General features: G+C 46.3%; 1 protein-coding gene across 2 annotated transcripts in view; it reads right to left on the bottom strand.

Annotated features, from left to right (window-relative positions):
- LOC138655749 (alcohol dehydrogenase 1-like) overlaps positions 1–19,835 on the bottom strand; it is a 169,412-nt gene that overhangs the window by 104,714 nt on the left and 44,863 nt on the right. For both annotated transcript variants that reach the window (XR_011316730.1, XM_069743619.1), the window contains exon 2: positions 7,949–8,050. Coding sequence is in view for 1 of the 2 variants with exons in the window: in XM_069743619.1 (XP_069599720.1) it covers positions 7,949–8,050 (102 nt within the window). In the remaining variant the exon portion in view is untranslated. The remainder of the gene's footprint in view (positions 1–7,948; positions 8,051–19,835) is intronic.

Genomic DNA, 19,835 nt, shown 5'->3' with positions numbered 1-19,835 from the left:
TGATTTTCTGTATTTTTCTTTCTCAGTTTGTCTCCCATAGTTGAGGTCTACCTATGATGTAAATTACAGACGCCTCTCATCTTTTTAAGTGGTGGAACTTGCACTATTGCTGACTGACTAAATACTTTTTTGCCCCACTGTATGTGGTCTCCAAGTCTCAGTCGTTGCTCCATCTCGTCATCTTCTCTTGAGGTCACCCTTTTTATATAAGAGATAAACATCCCCTTAGATACGCTTTAAGGGCATCCCAAAATAGGTTGGTGTTTTGGGGCTCCTGGTGGGATGAAATGAAGCAATTCAACTGGTCAACAGTCCTATCATTGGAGTCTATTAATTTTAGTCAGAATGGATTCAACTTCCAGACTATGCCATTGTTTGATTGTCCGTATTTAAGTTTGACGATGACCAGGCTGGGGTCAGATATTCCGCTATTATCATGTTCAATACTATCCACCCACATTGCCAACCCCTCATATCCAAATATATAGTCTATGCGAGAGAGAGAACGTCTGGTGGATGAGTGACAGGTATATCCTTTTATCTCAGGGTGGCGTGTTCTCCACAGATCCAACCATCCACTTCCCTCCAAAATAAAGCCAATTGGGATAGAGCCTGAGAGGGGGGGTTCTCCAACTATCTCATCACCCAATCTCAGTCTATCAAGGCGGTTATCCATAACTAGATTAAAATCCCCCATACAACTGACATTTGCGTCTGGGAAGTTTAGGGCAAAACCCATTGCCATACGCCGCCTCACATGGATCCACCAACCGTGCAGGCTCCCTCGGCTCCCAGCGTCTCTCCGGTCCTCCAGCACTCCCTTCAGCAGCCGCACACCTTCCAGGGTCCAAAGGGCCCCAGACCCAGCAGGTAGCCCACACCTAGGAGGGATCTTAATGGCAGGATGTAGTCAGGATATTAGGAGCTCTCCCAGAGTGCGTCCTTTCTCTTCAGCTACATAGCCACACCCCCAGATACATGTTTTTAATCGTGATATCGTTGAGACCTCGGTAATCGATGCAGGGGCGAAGAGATCCATCCGTCTTCTTGACGAAGAAAAAACCTGCTCTTGCGGGAGAAGAGGACTTCCGAATAAAGCCGCTGGCCAGATTGTCCTGAACGTACTCGACATTGCTTGGGTCTCGGAAGGAGATAAAGGATAAATATGACCCCTAGGTGGAGTCGAACCAGGAATGAGATAGATCAGACAATCATACGGACAATGCGGAGGTAGAGTCTCTGCTATTTTCTTGTTGAAGACCTCCACAAAGGAGCAGTAAGCTGGAGGCAAGTCTGCGGGTACCGAGGCAGGATGAGAGGATCTAACAGGCTGAACGGGAAGCAGGCACCTGGTCTGACAAGACTGATCCCAACGTAGAATGTCTCCAGTTTGCCAGTCCAGGATGGGTTCGTGAGTTCTCAACCACGGAAGTCCCAGAAGGAACGTATGGGACAATGAGGGCAGCACATAGAAGGCTATCTTCTCTTGGTGTAAAGCTCCAATTTGAAGTTCCACTTCCTCGGTGACCAGATCGATGGCCTCCCACAAAGGCTGACCATCGACTGAAGCTATCTGCCTAGGGATATAACCGGAATCCCAAATTTTCTTGCCGCCTCAAGTGAAACAAAATTCCCATCCACTCCCGAATCAATATAGGCCTCCTCAGAGAAGCGACTAGAACCCAAATGTAATAAAACAGAGAGGATAAGAGGAGGAGAGGAATCACTGCTACCTAGGGAGGCCTCTCTTACCTGCCCTAGGTGGAGGAGTTTCCCGGCCTTTGAGGACAGGAACGCAGAAGATGGGTGGCGCTGCCGCAGTAAAAACAAAGACCCTGCGCGAGTCTCTCTTTGCGGTGCTGTTATGCCGGTTTGAGATGGTCTACTTGCATAGGCTCAGGAGTAGAAGTGGAAGAAGCAGAAGTGGGTTGAGAGTAGGAGAGACTACGTGTAGCTGAAGTCCAATGGAGAGGTCTCCTCTTCCTGGCAGATTCACGGGAGCGCTCCTGGAAGCGTAGATTAATGCGAGTCGCCAATGAGATTAGATCATCTAAAGAAGTAGGTGTGTCTCGACTCGCCAGCTCGTCCTTAATCTGGGATGACAGACCTCGCCAAAAAGCTCCCACCAGAGCCTAATTGTTACACACTAGCTCAGAGGACAAAGTACGGAAACGTATGGCGTACTGGCCAACAGAGAGAGAGCCCTGGTGGAGGTTAAAGAGGGACTCGGTGATAGAGGCCAGGCGACTGGGTTCGTCGAACACCTTTCGGAAGTTGTCTAGGAAGGTAGCGAGTTGGGAAACCACAGGATCATCTCGCTCCCAGAGAGGGTTCACCCAAGCCAAAGCCTCTCCCTTCAAATGGGACACCACAAAAGCCACCTTAGCTCAGTCGGTGGGGTATTGTTGCGGTGATAATTCAAAATGCAAGTGGCACTGGTTAAGAAACCCGCTACATAATTTAGGATCTCCACTATACCGTGGAGGCCTGGCAAGACGGGGCGATGAATGCGGAGCAGAAGCCTGCTCAGGAGTGGAAGCGGCAGTCTGGAGGGAGAGAAGCCTTTTATCCACCGAGGCCATATAATTAAGAAAATGTGACTGAGTGTCGCGATGCTGGACAAGCTCCTGCTGAAGACCGGCCAGCTGAGAGGCGTTCCCCGGGTCAGAGGGCTGTAAGGCCGAAAGATGAGACTCCATAGTCTTTAAAAAGGACATGATCCTGGTCTGATTTTCCCATAGGAATACTAATTCCTTTTGGGCAGAGGCAGAAACACCAGTGGGGTCCATGGCCTGATGCTACTGTGAGGATATAACTGTGGAGACTATAAGGTGGACCCAATGGACTGTGACAGTGAACCTGCTATGGGCGAGCTGACCAAGTGAACCACCTCCTATGCAGGGAGCATTAGTGGCAGACCCGAGGGAGACTATTGCCACGGCAGCTGGTAAGGAAGGGCGGACAAGAATGGCAATTAATAGGGATCAGTAAGGACTGATGAGGAGACAGAAACAGGGAAAGCGTGGGAGTATGGACTGCACTGAGAAGACCAGCAGGCAGGCACTAGGAGAGAACAAAGGAGAGGACCAGGATTAGATAAAGGATACAGCAACGGGAAGTGAGCAGAGAACAAGAAGGCAGGGAGGAACGCAGGAGAGATGTGGAGCCAGATTCACTTGTGGATCACAAATGAGCATCAGGCATGGCCAAGAGGAAGAGGTTGCCTAATAAGGGCAGTGCAGTGCAGTCCTTCGGGTTGGAGTCCTCCAAGGAGATAGAGAGGGCAGGCAAGAGAGACCACGACCGAGCTCAGAAGTGTGCACACGCAGCGCTGAACCCAGCGCGCGTACGCACCCAACGTGAAGCAGAAGCCGGGTGCGAGAGCTGAGGAGGAGGTGGTGCCAGGCGGGGAACAGCAGCTGCAGGAACATGCCGGGACGCCGATGAAAGGTAAGAATCTCAGGGCTCAGGATGCGGCGGTGGCGGCAATGTGACATATAGTCAAAACTATACTGCTGCTCCCAGGTACCGTTCTCTGACTTATTCCGGACTTCATAACCTACTTACCTCTCAAACTATACTGTTGCTCCTGTGTACCAAATTCTGGCTAATTCCTGAATATGCAGTCTGCCGGTGCTGCCTCTAGTAGTTGCAATACCACTACTCCAACTCACGTCAATTCATAACACAGAATTACTTTGGATTTCGGCATGATTTCTAGCTTTTGTGGATCTTTTGGTCTACTTCACTTTGTCAGGCAGGCCCTATTTAAGTAATTTATTGATTGCGAACAGGTGTGGCAGTAATCAGGCCTCGGTGTGGGTAGGGAAATTGAACTTAGCTTCCCAAAGACTTGATAGACCACAGTTAATTTAACTCCGCCCATATGACCGAAAACCGGTCCCGCCAAATTCAGGTGACAGGTTCCCTTTAAGGGAGGGGGTTTAGTTTTTCACAAATGGCACTGCATTTTGTATTTATTTGTGTTATCTATGTCTAATATTTAAATTTGTTTGATAATCTGCAACATTTAAATGTGACAAACATGAAAATATTCAGAAAAGTTCCCACGCTCGAGGTCATATGAGGACATCCAGCAGAGGGCGCCTCACCGCGAATGAAGGTAACTACAGGTCATTGACCTACTTTCCATTCATTCGCTGGGGTTTTACAGGCACGAGCATAGCTGCATTATAGCAGAGTTCCTGCCTGTAAAATAATTTAACCCCTTCAGATGGATTTACATCGTGGGACATATCCACGGAAGGTATGAGATATTGTTGGTTTATTATTTTTAATTTGTTACAGGTCGAAGGTCTTCAGGTGGATTGAGAGTGGAATAAAATATTACAACAATCTGTGTGTTTATTTCATTAAAATACTTTGCAATATTGTGTGTGTGTTTTTTTTAAGCATTTCATGCTATTGGATTAATAATGGATAGGTGTCATAATTGACGCCTCTCCATTATTAATCTGACTTAATGTCACCTTACAATAGCAAGGTGACATTAAACCTTCATTACCCCATATCCCACCGCTACACGGGAGTGGGAAGAGAGTGGCCAAGTGCCAGAATAGGTGCATCTTCCAGATGTGCCTTTTCTGGGGTGGCTGGGGGGCAGATGTTTTTAGCTGGGGGGGGGGCAATAACCATGGACCCTGTCCAGGCTATTAATATCTGCCCTCAGTCACTGGCTTTACTATTCTGGCGGAGAAAATTGCGCGGGAGCCCACGCCAATTTTTTCCGCCATTTAACCCTTTAATTTAATAGCTAGACAGCCCAAATTTTGCACATACACACTACTAACATTAGTAGTGTGGATTATGCAAAAAAAATGGGGATATGAGATGGTTTACTGTATATAAACCATGTCTCATATCAAGTCGGGTTTAGGAAGGAGATAGCAAAAGCCGGCAATTGAATTACCGGCTTTTAAGCTATCTCGCGCTGGATGAAATATTAATATATATATATATATATATATATATATATATATATATATGTATATATGTGTCTCACTGACATATATATATATATATATATATACCTATATACCTATTCTATGTGTACACATTTATTCTACCTATTCTATTGTAATCTGTCAGTGTGATTTTACTGTACACCGCACTGAATTGCCGGCTTTTCTCTCTAACACCGCTGCGTATTTCTCGCAAGTCACACTGCTGGTCCGTGTGTAATCCATATTTTTCTCGCTCCAATAGACTTTCATTGGCGTATTTTTTGCGCAATATAGTGACAAATGCGGCATGCTGCGATTTTCTACGGCCGTAGAAGACCGTATAATACGGATCAGTAAAATACGGCTGATAGGAGCTGGGGCATAGAGAAGCATTGTACGGTATGCAATCCGTATTTTCAGCACCTCTTATACGTCCGTAAAACACGGTAGTGTGACGCCGGCCTCAAAGTATGTTTGGACATAATGGCTCCATCTGATTATTGAAAATCATAGTATCAAGAACAAGAAGCCTTCCAGGAATTGTTCTCAGCTGTTTTTCCTATTATACACTTTATCTTTAACCCCTTCCCGCCGCAGCCCTTTTTCGTTTTTGTGTTTTCGTTTTTCACTCCCCTCCTTCCCAGAGCCATAACTTTTTTTATTTTTCCGTCAATATGGCCATGTGAGGGCTTATTTTTTGTGGGATGAGTTGTACTTTTGAACGACACCATTGGTTTTACCATGTCTTGTACTAGAAAATAGGAAAAAAATTCCAAGCGTGGTGAAATTGCAAAAAATGTGCAATCCCACACTTGGTTTTTTGCTAGCTTCACTAAATGCTAAATCTGACCTGATATTATGATTCTCCAGGTCATTATGAGTTCATAGACACCAAACATGTCTAGGTTATTTTTTATCTAAGTGGTGAAAAAAATTCTAAACTTTGCTAAAAAAAAAAAAAAAATGCGCCATTTCCGATACCCGTAGCGTCTCCATTATTCGTGATCTGGGGTCGGCTGAGGGCTTATGTTTTGCGTGCTGAGCTAATGTTTTTAATGATACCACGTTTGCACAGATACGTTCCTTTGATTTTAATGCAATGTCGCGGCGACCATAAAAACGTAATACTGGCGTTTTGAATTTTTTTCTCGCTACGCTGTTTAGCGATCAGGTTAATGCTTTTTTTTAGTTGAAAGATCAGGCGAATCTGAACGAGGCGATACCAAATACGTGTAGGTTTGATTTTTTTATTGTTTTATTTTGGATGGGACGAAAAGGGGGTGATTTAAACTTTTATAATTTTTTAAATTTTTTTCATATTTTTAAAAACTTTTTTTTAACTTTTGCCATACTTCAATAGCCTCCATGGGAGGCTAGAAGCTGGCTCAGCTACATAGCAGCGATCATCAGCATTTCTGGCCGCGCGGACTGGAAGCGGTAGTTAAATGCCGCTGTCAGCGTTTGACAGTGGCATTTAACAGGTTAATAGCGGTGGGTGAATCGCAATTTCACCCGCTGCTATTGCGCGCACATGTCAGCTGTACAAAACAGCTGACATGTTGCGACTTTGATGTGGGCTCACCGCCGGAGCCCACATCAAAGAGGGAGACGCAACATGCGCTGTACTAGTACGGCGCATGTCGTGAAGGGGCTAGTACTTTACATTAATTCTAAAATGTAAATTGTATTTTTTATTACATTTATTATTCTTTTGAATGTGAATCTCTTTTGTTATGCTCCACCTGCTGCCTCAGCAGACACAAAAGACTATGAGCCCTATTTGTCATAGCACCTGCACTCTTTTTATGCTTAGTTTTTGATGTTTTTTCTAGTCATTTGTGCTTTATTCTTCGCTTCATTTGTGCTTTTTAATGTCCATTTTATGTGTTCACTTGTTTATAAATTATTGTAATTTTGTTCCGAGGAAGGAAACAGGTGTTTCCGAAATGCGTCGGTTTTGGTACTTACCGCGATCTGTACCTAGCATCCAGTCATGCGGGCTGTCACCTGATCCACTGCGTCACGCAGGTCCTATAGACCTCTCACTGCTCGCACCTCACACTGTGTCTCTACACCAGGACACAGGATCCCCACCTCTTACTGGAGCTCACAAACGGAGCAGCGGCCACCGGCTGGGGCAACTCTCTGACATTACTTTTGGAAGATTTCATCCACTGGATTCATCGCATCCTGGAACATCCAGAAACCATCGACCCGGCGGCAAGGTACTGATTTTTATTACTTGGCTCTGATTTATATTATTTGACCTTGATTCCTGCAGTCACTTACTTCATGTGTCCAGAAATTGGACTCTAGATACATTGGCAGGTTGTATGCCTACTAAATTACTTTTTTCAGATTTTATTGGCGGACCTTACCGGGTATACCGGTGTATTTAGTTTGGCATCCATCTTTGGTCACATCTACTGATCTCTTACCAGCGCAAATAATTGTATTCTATTCCTGCATCCTTTAGAATATTGTGGTGATTGTTTATTCGCTGCAGGACAATCATCTTTGTGACACCTGGCTCCGCTTTTATTTATTTTATGATTGTAATTTTGTTCAGGGTTTTGGTTGATTCATCATTTGCGATTTTTAAAATAGTCACAAAATTTTAATGCAAATTTACTCTAGTCCTCCACTTGGAACGAATGCATGTACGTTTGAAATTGGCACTCAAATTTTGCAACATTATAGTTTACCATGCATCTTTTTGAGGTAAAAATTCACAAAAAAGTTACAGGCAAAAATAAAGAGCATTTTTTATTTCGTGCAAAATTGATGAACCAATGAGCCATTTTTAAAAATGTAGTGCAAAAAAAGTTAACGAATACCATGAGTTAAGAAAGCAGAAAAGAGTCTTAAAAATACTTACAAATGATGAATTGGTTTCTATTATGTTGCAATGGGTAACAAAGCAAAATATTAAGCCCATATTTTATCAATCCTATGTAGAAGTATAAAAGCAGAACAGAGTTTACCTTGATGCGAACTTGATGTTCTCTTGGTGGTGCAACTTCAATCTCCTCAATAGTAAAAGGTTTGTTGGGTTCCCAACATACGGCCGCCTTACATTTAATAATCTATGAAGAAAAAGATCTTTTGAAAAGTCCATTTTACAATGATTCTGTGAAAAATACAGCAAATGAGAATAAATGGCTAAATCATCAATGCAAGTTTACTATATTATACTTCTATAAGATATAATCCTTTGCACTTTTTTGTACCCCAGATCTCCCCACTGAAATCAAAATATAGTCTTTGCTTTTTATTGGAGATCCTTGTTTAATTAACTTAAAGGGTAATTGCACTTTCAAGTAACTTTCCAGAATAAGCTGTCTTGTGTATGTTTCTGACCATTACTTGAATTGCACCCCTCACTAGTTTATCCCTAACTCTGAGAAGAGGGATGTAGCATACTTGAAATTGCTAAGATATTGGGATGCGATCATAGAACCATCAAACGTTTTGCTGTAAATATTGTAATAGTGTAAAAATGTTCAGGAAAAAGAGATGCATATTAACGGGCAAATAGTTGAGAACAATTGGAAATGAAGCAACCAGGAACTCATTACCCTTCAGTGCTATCATAATACAGAACTGCAACCTCCTTGGAGTGCCCTAAAGTACAAGGTGTTCAGTGCTCAGAAACATGGCCAAGGTGAGGAGAGCTGAAACCCAACCACCAATGAGCAAGACACATAAGTTGAAATGTCAAGACTGGTTCAAGACATATTTGAAGACAGATTTCTCTAATATTTCATTGACTGAAAATATAAGAGTATCTTTTGATGGATCAGACAGATGGGCTCGTGGATGGATCAGTAACAGGCACAGACCCCCACTTTGACTAAGACACCAGCAAAGTGGAGGTTGGGTACTGCTACGTTTTGGTATTATTAAAGATGAGACAGTTGAACTTTTTGGCTTAAAGATTGACTCAAAATAATCTCCCAAACCTACTGCAAGTTTTTAGAAGACAAAATTTGTTCAAACAGTTGCACAGGAAAAGTCTGCATCTTTAAAAAAAAGATTATTTGCTGCAGTATAATGCTACATGATATGCATTGAAATACTCAACTGTTTGGCTAGCCAGTAAAGGTCTTAAAGATGACAGAATAATGACATGGCCCCTTCCTAATCTTGCCCAAACCCTATTAAAAATGTGTGGGTCCTTTTAAAATGAGAGATCTATGGTGGTTTTAGAGATTTGTTGTTGCTGCCAAGGTTGATCATCACCAGATTAAGAAACTGACAGACTCCATGGAAGGAAAGCTTATGACTGTTATTGAAAAGAAGGATGGCAATATTGGTAACGGATATATATTTTTTTAAAAATAAGAAATTTATTTTTGCTCATTTTGACTTGTCTGGGCATAATTCTCACATTAACAGATGGAAATAAACAACTTAAATAGGAAATAATAAGTTCCCAATAATTATGCACTCATACACATTCTCCTGTGAAAGACAAAACCCCTCTTTTATCTTCTTAAATATTCAGGTTTCAGGTTTATTAATAGGGATGACAAATGTGCTCTGTGACACTCTGTTATCACTCAAGTAGCACGGTTCTCGGATGTGTTCATGACTTGGTGAGCAATGGGCGATGCTCGAGTTCAAAACTTGAATCCCCGCCTCGCATCTTTGGAGCCTGTGACACAGCCTATAAACTTTTGGGGATTGCCTGTCTCTGTAGTGCTGTAGCCATCTTGGCTGTGGCATTATTGTTATAGGCTGTCCGTTTGACATCATCATCTACTATATAAAGCTGAATGTGTGTATGTGTGTGTGTGTATGTGTGTGTGTGTGTATGTCCGGGATTGGCATCTGCACCGTCGCAGCTACAGCCACAAAATTTTGCACAGTCACACGTCTGGACCCCGAGAGCGTCATAGGCTACGTTGTGAGGCGAAATTTTAACCCCGCGCGTTCCAATATCAAGGTGGCAGATGAGGTTTAACAATGATAAATGTAAGGTTATACACATGGGAAGAAGGAATCAATATCACCATTACACACTGAACGGGAAACCACTGGGTAAATCTGACAGGGAGAAGGACTTGGGGATCCTAGTTAATGATAAACTTACCTGGAGCAGCCAGTGCCAGGCAGCAGCTGCCAAGGCAAACAGGATCATGGGGTGCAATAAAAGAGGTCTGGATACACATGATGAGAGCATTATACTGCCTCTGTACAAATCCCTAGTTAGACCGCACATGGAGTACTGTGTCCAGTTCTGGGCACCGGTGCTCAGGAAGGATATAATGGAACTAGAGAGAGTACAAAGGAGGGCAACAAAATGAATAAAGGGGATGGGAGAACTACAATACCCAGATAGATTAGCGAAATTAGGATTATTTAGTCTAGAAAAAAGACGACTGAGGGGCGATCTAATAACCATGTATAAGTATATAAGGGGACAATACAAATATCTCGCTGAGGATCTGTTTATACCAAGGAAGGTGACGGGCACAAGGGGGCATTCTTTGCGTCTGGAGGAGAGAAGGTGTTTCCACCAACATAGAAGAGGATTCTTTACTGTTAGGGCGGTGAGAATCTGGAATTGCTTGCCTGAGGAGGTGGTGATGGCGAACTCAGTCGAGGGGTTCAAGAGAGGCCTGGATGTCTTCCTGGAGCAGAACAATATTGTATCATACAATTATTAGGTTCTGTAGAAGGACGTAGGTCTGGGGATTTATTATGATGGAATATAGGCTGAACTGAATGGACAAATGTCTTTTTTCGGCCTTACTAACTATGTTACTATGTTACTATGTTAGTAACACGCTGGGATTAGATGCAAGGATAAGTGTAGTTTTATCACATAATGGGATTAGTTATTGAGGATCACACAGGATGGGATTAGATGCATAGCATCTAATGTATGTAATGTGTTACCCCGCTCCATCCACTTCTTTGGGAGCAGTAGAACACATTACACCATTGCTCCCGTAGAAGTGGAGAGAGCAGGGTCACACATTAAGCCTGCTCCCTATGCGTGACCCTGCTCTGTCCACTTCTTTGGGAGCAGTGGTGTAATGCGTGACCCTGCTCTGTCCACTTCTATGGAATCATTGGTGTGATGTGTGACCTTGCTCCGTCCACTACATTACTACTCCCATGAAAGTAGACAGAGGAGGGTCACACCCTCGCCCCCACCAAAAAAAAATAATAACAATAATAATATTCAGCGGGCTCATGAAAGAGCATGTCCTCATATAGTCCTCTATATAGCACAATGGGCCCCACATAGTACTCCATAGCATAATGGCCCCACATATACAGATATCCTATAGATATATATTCTATTCAGTTTCACAAACCCCCTACATATAATAAACTTGCACCCTTTAGTGCTTTTCATGTGGCAGTAAAAGGTGTTTAGCCTTGTTTACTCTAATAAAGGGGGGAAAAGGCGACTTTGGGTCCCCCCTAGTAAGTTATAAAAGAACAGGCGGCGCTTAGCTCGGTACACTGATGCCATTGAACAGCTCTGCGACACTTTGTAAGAGGGTGAACTGTAGTCCCACTGAGAGGGCACTAGGACCCTGTGGTTTTTGCCTGTTGCAGCAGAGGACAGACCTCCCAGAGACAATGTGTGCTGCGGGGTGGGGTCTAGTGTCTCGAGTGTAAAGTGAAAGTAGGAAGTGAGAGCTGAGAGAGAAAAGGCGGGAAGAAGAGGAGAAGCTGCTGTGAGATCTTAAAAAGAGACTGTGTGGATTTACTGCAAGTGTTTTTGGAGGAAAAGAAGCTTTTGAGAGACTTGTGTTGCTAACGTTTCCTGGAGAAGAGCTAACCTTTTGTTTAACTCTGTGAGAGACTTGTGTTGCTAATGTTCCCCTGGAGAAGAGCTAACCTTTTGTTTAACTCTGTGAGAGACTTGTGTTGCTAACGTTCCCCTGGAGAAGAGCTAACCTTTTGTTTAACTCTGTGAGAGACTTGTGTTGCTAACGTTCCCCTGGAGAAGAGCTAACCTTTTGTTTAACTCTGTGAGAGACTTGTGTTGCTAACGTTTCCTGGAGAGGAGCTAACCCTTTATCTAAGAAAAGACGGAGACTTTGCTAAGAACCCAGTACGAATTTGGAAGTCTGTGGATTCCCTGTGCATTGAGTGGAGAAACAAGTCTGGACAGACTGTTGATACAGAGACGGACGGATTGTCGTGGAAGCATTCCTAGGAGCTACAGAAGCAGAGACTACATCGTGAGACCACTAACTAAGTCCCCGGCGTTTGGGCTCGGCATCGGCAGACAAGACAAGAGGAGCTTGCTGTAACTTATTGGCGCTGAAGATATGAACTGGCTTGCAGCCTCTGCGGATTCCTGCCTGAGAGGAAATCCATCTCAGGATACGGTACCATAGTTATAGATACCTGGGTATCTCTGCTCAGAGTGTTAAATTGTTACTTTAGAGGTGTATCTTATATTAGAGTTGTGTAAGTTATACTCAATGTGCCATTCCAGGGGCTCCCTTAATAACACTACATTCAATTTACACTTGTTCCTGTTTTTAGTTGCCTGTTAGGTAAATTTCTTACTAGTCTGTTGTAGTACACAGTTCTCAGGAGACCTTTGAGTGGCACAGTGATTTCAGCTGCTGCTGAATTAGTGTATCTTTGGGGTGCATCTGCCTTAATATTCTCCATATTACCTTGATTAATTTGCCTTTGAGTAAATACCGTTGGAGATTTCTGCCTTGGTCTTGGTTTGTGACTCACTGGATCTTATTCGGACCTCTGGTCATTACATTTTTGGCGTAGTCGGCAGGATCCAGTGTTTGTCATGGACGAGGGCGAGGGTGGAAATGACCCCGCTGTATCCGCATCCTCCTCGGGGGTTGGGGTTCCCCTGGCAGCCGCTGCGACTCCGGGAGGGTATGTGCCTGTAGGAGCTTTACTTCAGCACATGCCGAAATACGATGGGCGCAATATGGCGTTGCAAGATTGGGCTGAGAGAATCCGGAGTATTCTGCGCATGTGTAATTTGACCCCCGCGTTACGCGCTGAGCTGGCATTAAATGCACTGGAGGGTGATATTAGGCGTATGGTGATGGTGCGCCCAGAATCAGAGAGGGATACATTAGAAAAGATTTTGGAACTGTTAGAGGGGAGTTTGGGGGGCCGAGCGCGTGTGGCCCAGCTTCGGTCCCTATTCTTTAATCGTCCCCAGAGAGAGTGTGAGTCCCTGATGCAGTACTCTAATATTTTACAAGAGATGTTGAATGAGATGCAGCGACTAGACCCGGGGGCCATGGGGGCGTTCCGGGAGGTAGACCGCTTGCTCCGGGACCAATTCATCACCGGTTTAGCCCATAGACTTCTCCGGGACAAGCTGTTGGAAATGGCCCGGGTTGCACCAGAGTTATCTTTCTGGCAGATTTACCGAGCTGCAGTGGAAAGGGAAGAGAAATCAGCCTATGTTCCCGAGGGGTCAGTGAACAGTGCCCAGCTGGAGGAAGGTGTGTCATCAGGGTCGGGGGGAGAGGGGCTTGTAAGCGTGGTACAAGCTTTGCGTGCTGAGGTGAAGGAGTTGAAGCTGAAATTGTCTCAACTGACAGTTGATCCCGCCTCTACCCCCTCACGGGAACCTCCTGCCCCACCCCCTGGAACGGTGACCCTGCAAATGGCCAGGTCGTCCTATCAGAATGAGTCAAGCCCTCGCCCACGAGGAACAATCACCTGCTGGAAGTGTGGCCGCCAGGGACACATCTCGCGTTACTGCCGGGCGCTTACAGCCCCAGAAACCCCGTCGCCGGCTTTAAACTTCCGGCCGCTGCCATGAGAGGGCAAGCAGCAGCGGCCCCACCCACACAAAGCCCTCGACGGAATGAACAAGATTTGTTTGCATGTAGTCCAGTGATAGAAGCAGAGTTTGAAGGGCGGAAGATGAGGTGCTTGGTTGACACGGGATCCGAATGTACTATAATGCCTCTAGAAGTATATGAGAGATACTTCAGTCGACTAGTGATTCCAGAGGATGGCCGAGTGATACGACTGACCGCCGCAAATAATGGTCAATTGTCAGTCAAAGGGATCGTGTGGATGCAACTAAAAATGTTTGGTCAAGAGCTGGGGCAGAAAGGGGTAGTACTGGTGGATCACCCCCCTAGAAGAGGGATGGAAGTGACGCTCGGAATGAACGTGCTGCGAGATTTGAATCACCAGATGTATGCCAGTGAAGGACCCCGATACTGGGCCCGTGCGACAAGACACCGACCCACACAGAGAATTCTACACCGTCTAGTGCTGAGTTGCGACTTGCTGAAAAGTGCGGTCCCAGGTGGCCGGGTGGGCCGGGTCCGAGTGACTTCGAGGGCCCCGATCCTGCTGGGACCCAGACAAGAGGAACTCTTAATGCTGCCTCTGGGAGCTGCACAGAGATTGAATGGGCTTGAAGTGCTACTTGAGCCCGCCCGAGAGGGTTCCTCATTTGCCAAGGTACATGTGGCCCGGTCTTTGGCGATTGTGAAGAATGGACGAGTGCTGGTCCGATGCATCAATGTTTTAGATGAAGCTGTTGCAATTCCCGCTGGGACCATACTGGCTGAACTGTTCGTGCCGGCAGAGAAGGTGCCGGAAAATGCAGGGTTCGAATTGCGACCAGACCAACAGTCATCCTGGACATTCGCGGTCGAGGTAGGCCGGACTGAACCTCCTACGGAGGAATGGAATGTTCATGTGATCATGGAGCAGATGGGAGTGGATCGGGAGAAGCTGACCCCCGTGCAGTTGGAGCAGTTGGAGAGAGTTTTGTGGGAACATCAAGAGACATTTTCCCGACATGGAGAGGACTTCGGGTGTACCCAGACGATTGAGCATGAGATTCCAACGGGGGATACTCCACCCATTAGAGAAAGATATCGTCAAATTCCTCCGGCGCTCTATCAAGAGGTGAAGAGCATGGTGGCCAGTATGCTGGACAACCAAGTGATCCGAGAGAGCCGGAGTCCGTGGGCGGCCCCTGTAGTCTTGGTCCGCAGGAAGGATGGGACACTCCGATTTTGTGTGGACTATCGGAAATTGAATGCCCACACCGTACGGGACGCATATCCTTTACCCTGTATTGAAGAATCCCTGTCGGCCCTGGGTCGGGCCAAGTATTTCTCAACGTTGGATTTGGCAAGCGGGTACTGGCAGGTCCCAATGGCTGAAAAAGATCGGGCCAAGACGGCGTTTGTCTTGCCAATGGGGCTCTTTGAGTTCAACCGGATGCCCTTTGGCCTCGCTACCGCCCCAGGAACCTTCCAACGCCTGATGGAACAATGCTTGGGCGATCTAAATTTTGAATCAGTCCTGATATATCTAGATGACATTGTGGTGTTCGGAACCTCATTTGAAGATCATCTGGAGAAGCTGCGTCAAGTTCTCCGGCGGCTCAAGAGCTACGGCCTGAAAATAAAGCCAAAAAAATGTCAACTGTTACGAAACCAGATTGAATATTTGGGGCATCTGGTGACCCCGGACGGGGTACTACCTTTAGCCAGTAAGATTAAGGCGGTACAAGAGTGGCCACCTCCTTGTGACCTGCGAGAAGTGCGGGCCTTCCTGGGCCTAGCAGGATACTATCGGCGGTTTGTGCCTAAATTCTCACAAGTGGTGAGTCCCTTGAATGAACTTTTGAGAGGGACAGCGCTGGGTCCTCGAAATCGCCCCATTCCATGGGGGCCCCTACAGAAAAAGGCATTTGATGGAGTGAAAACCGCCCTAACGAGTGCCCCATTGCTGGCCTACGCCCGGTTTGACACCCCTTTTTTGTTGTATACCGATGGTAGTCTTCATGGGTTGGGGGCAGTACTAGCACAGGTGCAGGACGGCCGAGAACGAGTGATTTCTTATGGCAGCAGAACTTTAAGAGGCTCCGAGCGAAATCCGGCTAACTACAGCTCATTCCGGCTGGAATTGCTGGCCCTGGTGTGGGCAATGACAGAACGCTTCGCCGAGTATCTAACAGGAGCTGAGGTGCTAGTCATGACAGATAACAACCCGCTAGCTCACTTAGAGAATGCAAAACTGGGGGCGTTGGAGCAGCGGTGGGTCGCCAGACTGGCCAAGTTCAATTACCGCATTAAATTTCGCTCTGGTCGAGAGAACGGCAATGCAGATGCATTGTCAAGGGTGCCCCTTGGGTCATCCGGGGAAGATGTTGACGAACAACTTGAGGATACTGAAACTCCAGCTTTGGGGCAGATACCTATCTTCCAAAGTGTGGTACACTCAAGTGGGGTGGCCACCGGGATGCCCTGTGTCCTGGGTAAAACACCCTCAGATTGGACAAGAGTCCAGGATGAGTGTCCGGACATTGCACTTGTGCGGCGTTGGGTACAAAACAAGGCCTGGCCCAGTGCAGAGGACAAGGCTCAGTTGTCCATGGAAGGAATGAAACTCCTTCGACAATGGGATAAATTGTGTGTGGAGCAAGGTCTTTTGTATCGTAAGGTGTACCTGCCATCGGAGCTGCAGCATCGGTACCAACTGATAATTCCTGTGGGGATGGGGCCAGTGGTCGCTCATGAGGCGCATGAGAAGGGGGCCCATTTTGGAAGTGAAAAGACACTTCAGTGGTTGCAGCGAGTCCTCTACTGCCCTGAGTTGGGAGGGATGGTGGCCGACGCGTGTCGGCAGTGCCGAATTTGTGGGCTCAACAAAAGCCCTGAGCAGCGGGCTCCCACACAGTCTATTAAGACTTCAGCTCCACTGGAGCTACTCATGATTGACTACGTGTTGATAGGGTACTCTACGTCAGGGTACTCCTATTGCCTGGTGATGACAGATCACTTTACCAAGTATGCTGTAGCGGTGCCGACAAGAGATCAGACGGCCAAGTCGGCGGCTGAGGCAGTGTGCCGACATTTCTTCCAAGTGTTCGGGTGTCCGCAGAGAATACATTCAGATCAAGGGGCCTGCTTTCAGGGGACGCTGATGAAAGAGTTGCACCAGCTCTATGGTATCGAGCAGTCGAGAACAACGCCTTACCACCCTCAGGGTAACGGGGCGTGTGAGCGTTTTAATCGGACCCTGTTGCAAATGTTGAGGTCCTTAGAGAGTCAGCAACAGACATGCTGGCCTGAGTATCTCCCCGAATTGATGTGGGCTTACAATAACAGGGTGCACAGTACTACTGGTTACTCACCACACATGTTGATGTTTGGTAGACCTGGCCGAGACATTGAGGATTTGAACATGCCAGATCCCTCCTCCGCCCCCCTTCGGACTGCATCCGAGTGGGTACGAGAGCATCGGCGGCGGTTGAGGGTGGTGCATCAGGTGGTGGGCGACCGCCTTCGACAGGTGGTCCATAAGGACACCCGACCTGTACAAACAGAGCTGTTCTCTCCGGGGGACAGAGTGTTGGTGAGGACAAAATGACGGTCAGGAAAGCTGAGTGACCGATGGGAGGCGATACCGTATCTGATAAAAAAACAGGTGAACCCTGAGATTCCAGTGTACGAGGTCGAACCGGTGGGGACAGGGGGGCCAACCCGTAATTTGCATCGTAACATGTTACAACGGTGCTGGTTTGAAGATTCGGCGCCTTCCCCCCTAGAGCCAGAGGCCATGTTCCAAGGGGCGGAAGCTCTGAATGATCTTGAGTTTGATGGTGTGCTTACTCCTGCGCCTGCTTATTTGCCCCCTGTGACCGATCTGGCCTCGGGTGATGAGAATGTTGGGGATATGGAGGATGTTGTTGAGGAGAGTGCATCAGGTCAACTGCTTGGTCCTGACGCTGTATCACAGGACATCGAGCCGCAGGAGGAGACAACTCCACTTACGCCCACTAACACGACCACGGAAGAGACTCTAGCTCCCTCTAAGGTCGCACCTGTTGATGTAGGACTCAGGAGAACTACATGATCTACGGCAGGAATACCGCCTCAGCGATATGCTCAAGATGAATTTGAGTGGGAAGGTATGTCGAGGACGCCAACCTCTAGTGGGGTGGCATGTAAGAGGGTGAACTGTAGTCCCACTGAGAGGGCACTAGGACCCTGTGGTTTTTGCCTGTTGCAGCAGAGGACAGACCTCCCAGAGACAATGTGTGCTGCGGGGTGGGGTCTAGTGTCTCGAGTGTAAAGTGAAAGTAGGAAGTGAGAGCTGAGAGAGAAAAGGCGGGAAGAAGAGGAGAAGCTGCTGTGAGATCTTAAAAAGAGACTGTGTGGATTTACTGCAAGTGTTTTTGGAGGAAAAGAAGCTTTTGAGAGACTTGTGTTGCTAACATTTCCTGGAGAAGAGCTAACCTTTTGTTTAACTCTGTGAGAGACTTGTGTTGCTAACGTTCCCCTGGAGAAGAGCTAACCTTTTGTTTAACTCTGTGAGAGACTTGTGTTGCTAACGTTCCCCTGGAGAAGAGCTAACCTTTTGTTTAACTCTGTGAGAGACTTGTGTTGCTAACGTTTCCTGGAGAGGAGCTAACCCTTTATCTAAGAAAAGACGGAGACTTTGCTAAGAACCCAGTACGAATTTGGAAGTCTGTGGATTCCCTGTGCATTGAGTGGAGAAACAAGTCTGGACAGACTGCTGATACAGAGACGGATGGATTGTCGTGGAAGCATTCCTAGGAGCTACAGAAGCAGAGACTACATCGTGAGACCACTAACTAAGTCCCCGGCGTTTGGGCTCGGCATCGGCCGACAAGACAAGAGGAGCTTGCTGTAACTTATTGGCGCTGAAGATATGAACTAGCTTGCAGCCTCTGCGGATTCCTGCCTGAGAGGAAATCCATCTCAGGATACGGTACCATAGTTATAGATACCCGGGTATCTCTGCTCAGAGTGTTAAATTGTTACTTTAGAGGTATATCTTATATTAGAGTTGTGTAAGTTATACTCAATGTGCCATTCCAGGGGCTCCCTTAATAACACTACATTCAATTTACACTTGTTCCTGTTTTTAGTTGCCTGTTAGGTAAATTTCTTACTAGTCTGTTGTAGTACACAGTTCTCAGGAGACCTTTGAGTGGCACAGTGATTTCAGCTGCTGCTGAATTAGTGTATCTTTGGGGTGCATCTGCCTTAATATTCTCCATATTACCTTGATTAATTTGCCTTTGAGTAAATACCGTTGGAGATTTCTGCCTTGGTCTTGGTTTGTGACTCACTGGATCTTATTCGGACCTCTGGTCATTACATTTTCGTACTGGAGGGAGAGAATGCTTGTCCAGGCCTGTGTGTGCACAGTATAATGAATCAGAGGCCTGTAGTGTTGATCCCGGTGCTGAAGCTGAGCCATCATACTAACAGTCCTTCTAAGGGTTACTCTTTTGTTTTGCTGTTTGCATCACATACGGTGTGCATTTAGCCTAGGGTGAAGAGAAATGCAGGAGCATTGACAGTAGCAGAATAAAGTATGCAGACAGGGATTAGGGCTGTGCAGTCTGTGGGAAAGTAAATAACCCCAGCTATTTTTGTGGGGACTGAAAACATTTAATATATTTTAATCCATCAAGGTCCCATGGTTTGAGGGGCCCACTAGGAGCTATACTACTATATTTTTGTGGGTGTAGCTATGCTACTGTATCTCCCTGTATGGACACTCGGCCGCTACGCTATGAGGCCTGTGACCTGGAAGGGGGGGGGGGGGGGGGGCGGTGTCAGCATGGCCCGTCATCACAAGTTCAACTGTATCGGTATCCATAGAGACTTGTGAAGAATGCGGAGTGTATTATAATATATAGAGTTGGATTATGGAGTGTGCATTATACTATATGTAGAGGCCTATGGGGAGTGCATTATACTGTATGGAGGCCTATGTGGAATGCAATATATTATAGAGGCCTAAGGGTTGTGCATTATACTATATAGAGTCTGCATATGGGGAGTGCATTATACTGCATGGTGGCCTATGGTGATTGCATTATATTATAGAGGCCTA

Source organism: Ranitomeya imitator, chromosome 1, assembly GCF_032444005.1.
Source record: "Ranitomeya imitator isolate aRanImi1 chromosome 1, aRanImi1.pri, whole genome shotgun sequence".
NCBI classification, from domain to species: domain Eukaryota; kingdom Metazoa; phylum Chordata; class Amphibia; order Anura; family Dendrobatidae; genus Ranitomeya; species Ranitomeya imitator.
This window is presented reverse-complemented; position numbering and strand designations above follow the sequence as displayed.